General features: G+C 38.7%; 1 protein-coding gene across 1 annotated transcript in view; it reads left to right on the plus strand.

Moving 5' to 3' along the window:
• Positions 1-11,393, plus strand: part of Ryr3 (ryanodine receptor 3) — a 622,696-nt gene that overhangs the window by 283,459 nt on the left and 327,844 nt on the right. The window contains exon 12 of the mRNA XM_023703237.1: positions 3,943-4,064. Within this exon, the coding sequence (XP_023559005.1) occupies positions 3,943-4,064 (122 nt within the window). The remainder of the gene's footprint in view (positions 1-3,942; positions 4,065-11,393) is intronic.

Consider the following 11,393-nt stretch of genomic DNA (forward strand, 5'->3'; position numbering starts at 1 on the left):
AGCCCATCAGTCTAACTTGGCAGCATTTCCCCTTGTCCCACACAATAATAAGAAAACAAAACAGTTCCATAAGTGGAAAATCTGTGAGGAGGGAGTGGGATTTGTTTAATTCACTTGAAAACCTGATTTAAATGACTTTTAGTAGTTTCACTGTTCTGGGATTACCCACATCATTGCTTCCTCCACTTAAGTGGATAATGGAGTTATTATGCTCTTTTCATAATATGGAAAATGAGCAGAATCTGTACAGAGAAAATGCAGATTGTATATTAACAAAGCCACAGAAACTGATGTGCAGACAAGAAGATGCCATTGAATGATGCTGTGTCCACTGAGATGGATCCAGGCTTGAGTTGGCCATCATGTCTGCCAGAACAAGACACTAACCTGGATACATGCAGCATCTTTTTATCAGAAAGTTAATTGCCATAATAACATTTCTTTTGATAGGAGCCAGAGAAAGAATGCCAAGAGTGTGGTGCTTTTTCTCTTGGTATACCCTTTCCAATTACAGATTCAAGTAGTCAAGAAGTCCCAAAATAAGGTTCTTGGCCATATTTGTATACTGTAGTACAGATATATCAGCCTAGTGTGACAATGACAGATTTTTCCAAGAATGTTGGGTTTTGTGTGAGAGGGTATTAGAAACAAAGCCATAATGTAATAGCCTAACTTTGTACAAAGTAAAACATACAATTAGGCATGTTGGTGCATACATGTGATCCCAGGATTCTGAGAGGCTGAGGCAAGAAGATTACCAGTTTGAACCCATCCTAGTTCTCTTAATGACAAAAAGCACTGGAGATGTAACTCAGTGTGAAGGCCTTGAGTAGGGAAAATCAAAAGGGGGAAAGAAAGTAAGGAAGAAAGAAAAAGAAATAAATTAAGAGAGAGAGAAAGGAAGAAAGAAGAAAGGAAAGAAAGAAAGAAGAAAGAAAGAAAGAAAGAAAGAAAGAAAGAAAGAAAGAAAAGAAAAGAAAAGAAAAGAAAAGAAAAGAAAAGAAAAGAAAAGAAAAGAAAAGAAGAAAGACAGGAAAATATCCAGAAAAAAAGAATAAAATTATGAAGAGGATATAAATATTAGAATAAATAAGAGGCCATGCAGATGTCTTATATGAGCTCAGCCTTTCTTCTGAAAACAACTCCAAAGCCTGGCTGAAATTCAGAAACAAGAAAAACATTGCAGCTTCCAATAAAAAAGATGCCCAGAATCTGATCAGTGATGAGCACATGCAAAATGTTACTACATTTGCGTGAACACACCATTGCCTTTGTTTTTCCTCCTGAAACATTTCCAGAGTAGACAATGGGACCTAATGTTCCCTCCACTGTGCTGGAGGGTCAGTTTAGATCTAGGGTCAGCCAATCATTCTAGAACTCGAAGAGCCGAGACTCCAGAGTGGAGGGACCTATGGAAACATCAGCCTTGAATTCTCCATGCAGTTTTCTCTGGGACCCATTTGACCATGAATGAGGAGCTGTGATGCCAAGAGAGCAAACAGAAGGCTGCAGCAATGACAGTGAAGGCCAGCAGAGGTACGACAGTATAACAGTGCTAGGACATAGGTGTTGGGGCCCAGGGACTCCTGAGTTAGGACAGACCTGCAAAATTTCAGCTGAGTTCTAGAGGTAACACAAGCTCAGAGTGAAGACTACACCCTTGGAATCAGCAAGTTGAAAATAGGTGTGAAAACCCATCCTCTTATCTGGCTATCAGAATACTGCAGGGCCAGCCAAATAGCTCAATGGATTAAAGCATCTGCAAGCAGGCACAGGGGGCTGGGGGTTCGATCCCCAGGCTTGCCGTACTGGCCCTGCTGGCCCCGCCCCCAGGGCGCACTGAGATGACAATTGAGACTGGGTGTGGTAGTGCACGCCTGTAATCCCAGCTCTTGGGAGGCTGTAAACAGGCAGATCACTATGAGTCTGATCTAGTAGTGAGGCCCTGAACATCCTGTAGATCCTTCCCTAAAATTAAAAAAAAAAAAAAAAAAAAATTGCAGATACTCTAATGTTATCACCTGTAGCCTCTGTAGCTTTTCAGCTTAGCTAAGGCCATAACAACACTAGAGAGTGGAGTTGGAAGATCTTGGCTGGGATTCTTGGTGAGAGAGGGATTCTTCAAGTGCTGCCCATGTGGATAGATTCCAGGCTGCGTTGTTGATTCACTGTGCCTGTCACTGCCCTTAGAAGCACATAACTGCTGGAACATGCACATGACTTGGGGAGAAACTCTATATACGATGATCTAATACTCTGTCATTGGCAGGGTCACACTGCTCCATTCCGTAACTATCAGGCCAAGCTCTCCTTTCTCTCCTTCATGTCCATGTATGTACTGAGTGTTCTATGTAATGAACAAAGCAGAAACATAGAAAAACCAAGGAAGAACAAGAACAGTGACAGGCTGATGGCTGGTAACTCCTTCAAAGGAATCCCCCCTTCCCATTACCACACTGGGCTTCCTTCCTCCCTTGGGTTGTGGGACTCCTCCATAAGGAAGAAAAAGGACCTTAGAACTGGGCATGGGAACAGCACCCTGACCACTGTGTTCCTTCCAGTTTTCATTACTTTCCTGTTTGGTTGGCTGGTTTGAATGTTATCTGAGTAAGCAAATCCAAAGAATTTTAGTCTTTAGGGAAAGTAAGCACATAGGCAATATATTCCTAAGTCTTAATGCAGCACAGTTCTCCAGCTGTTGGAAGTTCTGACATGTCTCTTAGCAGTTGATTAGTTCAGTGGGAGAGGCATCCTTTCCTAATGGTTAAGCCCCAGTAGGGAGATGAGGTGGAAAGCCTTTCTAAATGAACACAAATGTTGCAAGGCTGTATTCTACTTTCTGTGTAAATTCATCATGTCAAGATATCAGGACACACATTCAAAAGAATAAAAATAAATCTGGATACAGTGGTACCCAGCTGAAGGGAGGCTGGATCAGGCTATGCCAAGTGTTTTACATGTTAATCATCAAGCCTCAAAACAACTTTCTTTTTTTTTTCTTTTTTTTTTTCTTTTTTTTTTAATTTTAGGGAAGGGTCTACAGGGTGTTCAGAGTCTCACTACTAGATCAGACTCATAGTGATCTTCCTGCTTACAGCCTCCCAAGAGCTGGGATTACAGGCGCGCACCACCACACCCAGTTTCAATCACCATCTCAGTGTGCCCCGGGGGCAGGGCTGCAGGACTGACCCAGGGATCAAAACCTCAGCCCCAGTGCCTGCTTGCAGGTTCTTTAATTCCCTGAGCTATTTGGCTGGCCCAACTTTCTAAAATAAATCTATTTATGAATGATAAAATTGAAGCAAAGAAAATGCAAGTGTCTAATTGAAAGTCAGAGCTGACAAGTGGCACAGTGGAATTAATACTGAAGTTGGTTTATGCTGGAGCCCAGGCTTTGAAATCCTCTCCTCAGCCACCGCGAGAAGCAAGCTACCATTTTGAGCTGCCTTTCCCACCTTCCAGTTAGCTAACCCACTGTCGCTGTCCTGCAGTTAGAGAAATCTAAGCCTGATCCTAGGGGAGAGTTTTGCTTTAAACTACCTTTGTTCCTTCCCACTTTATCTCTAGAGCAAAAGGCTCTGAACAGAGTGACTTTCCCCCTCTCCAGTGGTAAAGTTCTGTGTTCATTTTAGGAGAAAAATGTACTATAAAGTATATTTTCAGCATTTCAAATTGACCATCGAGGCCCAAGGAATTTACTGTAACTCATGCCATGTTGGCACATAAAATTTTATTTTCATCAAAGCACCATGTCTCAGGAAAGATACATATATCAGTAATAGGGCACATGGGTGAAATAACTTTGCTAATGTCCTGTTTTTAAAATAGACCCAAAGGAAATTGGTTGGGGAAGGGAATAAGAAAGAAACACTACAGAAAATGTTGACTGCTTGGCTATGCAGTAATGTGTAATCCAGACCTGCTTCCCTTGTCCTCGGGTAGGTCATTCTCCACCAGGAAGGCCACATGGATGATGGATTAACACTGCAGAGGTGCCAGCGTGAGGAGTCGCAGGCTGCTCGGATCATCAGGAACACAACAGCCTTATTCAGCCGGTTTGTCAGGTACATGAGCTCCTTCCTTTCTCTTCCTGGCAGAATTCATTCTGGGGTCTTCCAACCCAATCCACCTACCTCCTTTTAATACTATGAGTATTTTCAAGAAATAACCAACACCAAAACAAATAATCTTACCAGAGATAGCTTGGGACTGAAATTTATTGGCCAAGGGCCTGGGGAGATAGCTCAGTAGAATAAGCGCTTGCTTGGCAAGTGCAGGGTCCTGAGTTCAATCCCCAGTACCACAAAAAAAACCATTCTCTTCCACTTGGTTTTACTGTATCGTTAGGGAAAGGGCCGAATTTTATCCAAAAAAAAAAAAAAAAAAAAAAAAAAAATTATTGGCCAAGCTGCATATGCTATTGGGATCATTGTGGTGAAGAGCTAAGTTTTTTTTTTTGCGTGAAAATAAGATGAAGAGTTGGAATATTTCCCCCTTTTGTATTAGTGTGTGCAAAGGGAAGGAGAGAGGAAACCTGCCAATTTGGAAAGGGTTTGGACGTCACTCAGAATTGTTTGGATCACAGCAGATTGGCAGCGACAGGCAGGGTTGCCCAACAGTGGCTGAAGCGGGAAGAGTAACTAAGCTGCCAGCTTGGGTCCATGCAGAAACAGAACTCAGGATTGCTGCCACCAACTTATGTGAGGAGCTGATTTTGCTGGAAATAGTGCAGCATTCCTGGGCACTCTTCTGTTGTAGGGAATATCTTGAAGGGCAAGAGGATGAAAATTAGGTGTATAAATTTACATGAAATGAGCATTGTTTAAATATCTTTACTTTCCTGCGACTGAAACACTGAGCCTGAGGAATGTGTGTAAGGGCCAAGGCAAGGCGCCCCTACAGCTCAGCATACATTTGCACTCTCTTTTAGGTAAGAGTGTGGAATAGACAGGTGGTTTTGGAAAGCAGCCTAGGGCTCAGGCTACATCTGTCTTGCTGCTTTATCATCTTTTCAGGTCCCTGAAGTGTGTTGCTGGACCAGCACAGCAACAACACCTGCAAACTTGTTAAAAATGCACATTCTCAGGTTTCTCCTCATAGCTACTGAATGAGACACCTGGGAATAAGAGCTAGAAAGTCATCTTTTTCTAGGCCCTCCAGGTGATGCTGATGCATATTGAAATCAAGAAACCACCACTGTCCTGATTTTAAATGGCTGGGGCAGGAAGAATACAAATCCAAAGTCTAGTCTGGGGAGTACAGTAAATCCCACTCTCAAAATTAAAAATTAAAAAGGGCTGGGGTTGTAGCTCAGTGCATGAGCTCTGGGTCCAATCCCTAGTACCATAAAAAAGAAATTAAGAAAAAGAAACCATTGACCTGGTGCAGAGATCTTAACCTTGGCAACATGCCAGGTTTATCTGGGCAGCTGTTAACACCTGACCTCTAGGCTGTGTCTCAGTCCAGTTGCATCAGAATCTCTGGGCGTGAACTACAAATGCCAGTAATTGGTTTAAGCTCTAATGCTCTGCACATGAGTCTTACATTTATTCCCAATTGAAAACCACTGTCCTGTTATATTTTTTTTCATCTACATGGTCAAAACTATCTTACAAATGACAGCGTGTCTATTGTCTCTCTTGCAAGAAGGAGAAACAAAGGTGAATTGACAAGAAGTTTACTTAACATGGTATCACTGAAAAGTAGATCACTTTTTATCTTGTATGCCAATAGCTAAAATGTAGTCACATAAACATGCCTAGCTTAAAGGAGGCTGAAAAATATGTCTCTAGCCAGCTAGCTGTGTACCCAGTGTAACTCAGAGATTCTGCTACTATAAATTGCACAAAGGACGATAATAAGAGAGATATTTCTGCCATGTGATGGAACTTCGACGTGCAGATCAACAATCCTTTGTTCACCTTTGGCTTTGCCACTGGTATCCTGTGATCTCTGAGTAAAATATGTCCTGTTTTCCATGTCTCATTACTGCCAGACCTGCTCCTTTTCTTCAAAGAAAGACTACAGAAATAAGTGACTGTGTATTGGCAGAAAAGCATAGCTGCATGAGTTATTCATGTAGCTTCAACCAGCACCAAAATCAATGAAAAATTACTTTATTCATTAGGTTTCCAGTTCCTAGAACCTCGGCCCTTAATCTTTCATAGAGGTCTGTGGACTTCACCTCAAACATATGCAAAAAGTATCAAAGATCTAAATGTAATAACTGAAACTATAAAATATGTAGAAGAGGACATAGGCATAAGTATTCATGCCCTTGGACTAGGCTGTGGTTCTTACATATCATATCAGAGACAAAATACAACAAAAGAAAAATAAATAAATTGTACTTTATCAAAACAAAAAAATTCTTGCTACAAAGAACACTATCAAATGAAGACTATCTACATAGTGGAAGAAAGTACTTGCAAATTATACCTCTTGTAAGAAACTTATATCCATGATAAAGCACTCTTATACTCAGCAATAAAAAAGACACATAAGCCAATTTAAAAAGGAATGAATCAGAATAGATCTAGCTCTAAAAAAGATACAAGAATAACAAGTAAACACATTGAATGATGTTCAGTATCATTAGTCAGAAAAGTATCAACCAAACCCATAATGAGATATTACTTTAATGAGATATATTACATAATGAGATGTTGCCCATTTGGAGTGCTATAATAAGAATGATTATTTATAAATGCATAGGAGACAGTATGGAATAACTAGAGCCCTCGTACATCAGTGATAGGAATGTAAAATGTTGACAGTCATATTGAAACCTAGTCAGCAAGATCCTCAAATGGTTAAGCAGAGTCAGAAGATGACTTATCAATCGTACACATATATTTATATAGCAGTACTTTTTATAATAGTGAAAATGTAGAAACAACCCACACGTTTGTCAACTCATTAATGAATGAATAAGATGTACTATATCCATAAAATAAATACGATTGGACCATTTTACTAGTCAGATTTTCATCACTGGGAAAAAATTCCTAACATATGCAACTTGGAGAAGAGAGGTTTCAGTCCATGGTCAGCTGGGCCCAAGGCAGGAAAGTCATAACAGAACCCACTACATTCCTGGTGGATGGAAAGCGGAGCATAAGAAAGCTTCAGGAGGAAGACGCCAGGGACCAGACATAGTGCCCAAGGTCACACCGCTGTGACCTACCCGACACACCCAGAAGTGTGCCTTAGTGATCCCCCCAAGTGGCTTGTGAGCACATCAGGTTGACAGTTGCACTAGCATCATATTCTGCCCTTTATCAACCCGACATTCACACGTATCTCCCTTAACCATACTTAATCTCTAAATAAAGACAATGACAAGTTCATTATACCTAACATCATATAGCTATCTTGTACACCTTTCTTTTTGTCCCTGTACAGAGTACTTGATTTTTTTTATAATGGTGCTAGTCTGCTCAGCAACCACTCTTCCTTTGGTTACAGCTTCAGTAGATCCTTTCCAGCCAAAATGTAAGGAATTTCACATTTCTGCTCTGCTTTTTGTTCAATTCTTACTACATATCTGGCTTAAAGCAATCAGCAGTACCTGTGCCATAACCTGAGTGCTGGGCTGCTTTAAAATTTTCTCCACCAGATCAGTTGGCCCATAATGTTTAATTTTTTTTTGTTTACAGATTTAGAGGGTACAGTCTGTGGTAGGCTGCTTCTAATCAGCTTTATATGACATAAAACTTGTCCTTTTAAGTGTATAGTTTGCTGAAATATGTTTGTAGTACCATACAACTATCATTACAACCAAGTTTTAAAGTACTTTCATTTTCCTCAATATATACTTTTTAGCCATTGTATGGCAACCTTGGGCCTAGGAAACCACCAATCTACTGATTGCTTTCTGTTTGAACTTAAAACATTAAGTTAAATTGAAATCATCCCTTTTCACATAACATTATACTTACAAGGTTTACCCATGTTGTTCAGTCGCTTTTTTCATCACTAGCTGTACTCATAAATGTGTGTGAAGCCTGTATATGTGTGAGATGTGCACGTGGATAGACAGATTTATATAGAAGTAGACACAGCATATTTTGTTTCTAAGTTGAACAGTTGCTTGTTTCCATTTGTAGTTATTATGAGCTAATCCTTCTATCAATATTATTTAAAAAACTTTCGGAGCTACGTTTTCCTTTCTCTTGAGCAAATGCCTACGAGTGGAATTACTGGTTGATTATAAATTGTTTTACTCTTAAATGTGTTTTGGTGATGTTAAAATATACATAACATAATGTTAATGATATGAGGTTTATAATTTTAGCTATTTTTGTATTATAGTCTAGTGGCATTAAATATATTCAAATTATTGTATAATGATCATTATTTTTTACATTCAGAATTGTTTTAATCATACCAGACTTCAAACTATACCTTTTAAACAAAAATTCTTATTCTTTTCTCCCTGCAGCCCTTGGTAACTTCTATCTGTCCCTGAATTTCAATTTGCTAGGGTACCCTATCTAAATAAAATCATGCAATATTTAGCCAAGTTTGTCAGTCATATTTAATTAGAAAAAAATTGTCTTCAACATTTTATGCAGTTTGTGTCATTGCATTAATAAGCTTTCCTGTCACTAGAACAAAATTCCTGACACCAACAACTTAAAGAGAGGTTTAACTTGGCTTATGGTTTTGGCAAATTCAGTCCATGGTAGGCTGGGCTCATGGCAAAAGGTCATGGTAGAGGAACACTGCTCACCTGTGGCAGCCAAGAGGCAGAGAGAACAGGGAGAAACCAGGGCAAGATGAGACCTTTCCAGGTCATTGCTCCAGCACCACCTCTAACAAAGCCACATTTCCTCACAGCACAGTCAGCCACTGGATTTATCAATGAATGCATCCACTGATTACTATAGCACCCCCATGACCCAGTCAGCTTCAAAACACATAAATCTGAGAAAAGACATTTTAGGTGTAAATGATAACATTCTTTCTCTGTATGCCAAAAGGCTGTGTTTATTGCATTATACAAATTGCATTTAGTTCATCTCTAAATGTTAGCAAATTCTTAACAGTCCAACATTGCTGTAAATACTAAGCACAAAGTATCCTAAAGGATTCAAGATACTCTTTTTTTAGAGAAGTAAGGGAAATTTATTGTAGTAACTAACACTTTTTTAATTTTATTGAGAAGCAAATAGCAATGAGACAGTTTCAAAACTGATTAATAAGACAGTTTCAATTATTAATACATTGCATATTGTTGTCTTTGTAGAGGCTATTCATAGTACAAATGCAGATATGATGTCCTGTACAAACACTATTAGTATAAATCTTTCTTCTCATTTAATTAAGAGAAAGTAGCTATATATCTATCCTAACTATTTTGTATATACATATACCAAATGGTCCTTCATTGTATCTCCTTTTTTTGTTTAGTTATGTCAGAGATGGGTATTCCATTGCCAGTTAAATATTGGAGGTGTATGAAATCAACAAAATAATCCATTATACTCCAGTAGCCCATAATAGTAGTGGGTTATCCATAGGACTGGCAATGTCAAAAGATGTTGATATGAACCCTTTACAGCTCAGCTTATTAATATGGCTTTACTTTTCACACCTCATTATCATACATTTCTGCTGGATTGTTAAGACCAAGATGAATCAAGACCTACACAACAAGAAATGTAACTTTTGTATCTGACAAGGTCAGTCAAATCCCCTTAGCATTTAACCTGAAACCCTGTACCTCAGTTTGTAGATCCTTTGTCAGTGTCAGCCATGTGGATGAGTCACAGCCATTGCTTGACCAATTTGCTCTCTATGAAAGCCTGAGAGAATGTTTTCTCTCCATGTGACTCTCCTTAGACAAACTCTACATCATCAAATACTTTCTTCTGTGGCCCATAATCTCCTTGATCAGAAAATTTGGGACATCACTGAGTTACAGGATGTTACAGTACAGGTACTTATGTCCTGAATCCTCACTGACCTTGAAAGGATAGGGCCAAAATATTGGCTATCCTTGTAGCCCTTTTTTTCTCTAATTTTTAGTCTGCAAAATTAAGTTGTTAAACCTCCAGAAGAGAAGCTTAATGATATTATTGCCCTATAACATAGGTAGCTGAGTTTAACTTCCCTAACTGTCCGAAGATCAAACATCTTAGACATAGCAAGGAACATGTATTTTTCATCAAGTATTGATATGTTAAACTTTAAATCTCTACAGAATATGAAGGAAAAAATTTTTTTAAAGATTTAAAAAATGTGAATAAACAATTAGATATTCCTACACAGAAATTTAGAAATTAACCATATGCAGCATTGTAGCAAGACAGTGCAATGACATTTTTGTTTGTTGTTTCTTGTTTTCATTTATTACCCTTTCTTTTTTTAAACATTTACTTGAGAGATGGTATGGCAGTAAGTGGTTTGACCTGACAAACAGTGTGTATTTAGAAGACCAGAATGGCAGGTATTCCAAGCATGACCCTACCATTATACATTGCTATCTTCAGTGCAGTTGCTTAGTTCAGCATATGTACTTAGTCAGGGTGGGAATTCTACCGATTAACTGCTACTTTCAAAAATCTGCTGAAGATTCTCAGGATCATTGCCTTAACCATCTTGTGCATATAAATGTATGGTTTTGCCCCGTCATGTTTCCCAGCTTTTCTCCTTGCCCTCTCTCCATTGTCTAATCCTTAAGTTCTTGCTTTCTTTTCTTATATCTTTCTATTTTTATTTCTTCTTTTGAGTTCATACACTAGGGAGACTATATGATATTTACACATGTGGGTATGGTTTACTTCACTTATGAGTATATGTTCAAGTCTCATCCACTTAAATATAAAGGTTTCGAGTTTATCATTCTTTATACCTGAGTAATACTCCATTGTATAAAAATACCACATCTTTTTCATCCATTCCTCAGGTGACAGGCATTTTTGTTCTTTCCAAGATTTGGTTATCACAAATTGTGCTGCTATAAACATAGGTGCACATATATCACTATGATATGTTTTCAGTTCCTCTGGGAAAATTCCCAGTAGGAATAGCTGCTTTAAATGGGATTTCCAGTCCTAGCTTTTTAAGGAGTCTCCACACTGGTTTCCGTAATGGTTGTGCCAGTCTACATTCCCACCAGCAGTAGAGAAGTGTTTCTTTTTCCCCACAGCCATTCGAACATTTGTTGTTTGTTGATTTATTTACAACAGCAATTCTTTGTGGGGTGAGATGATATCTCAGTGTTGTTTTAATTTGCATTTCATGGATGGATAGTGATATGCAGCATTTTTTCACATATATATTTGCTTCTTTAATTTTTTCCTCTGAGAAGTATGTGCTCATCTCAGATCCCCATTTCTGGATTGGTCTTTAAATGTAAGGATCCTAATATTTTTTAGTTCTTTAAA

This window comes from Octodon degus, unplaced genomic scaffold (genome assembly GCF_000260255.1).
Source record: "Octodon degus isolate 3935 unplaced genomic scaffold, OctDeg1.0 scaffold00166, whole genome shotgun sequence".
Classification (NCBI taxonomy): Eukaryota; Metazoa; Chordata; class Mammalia; order Rodentia; family Octodontidae; genus Octodon; species Octodon degus.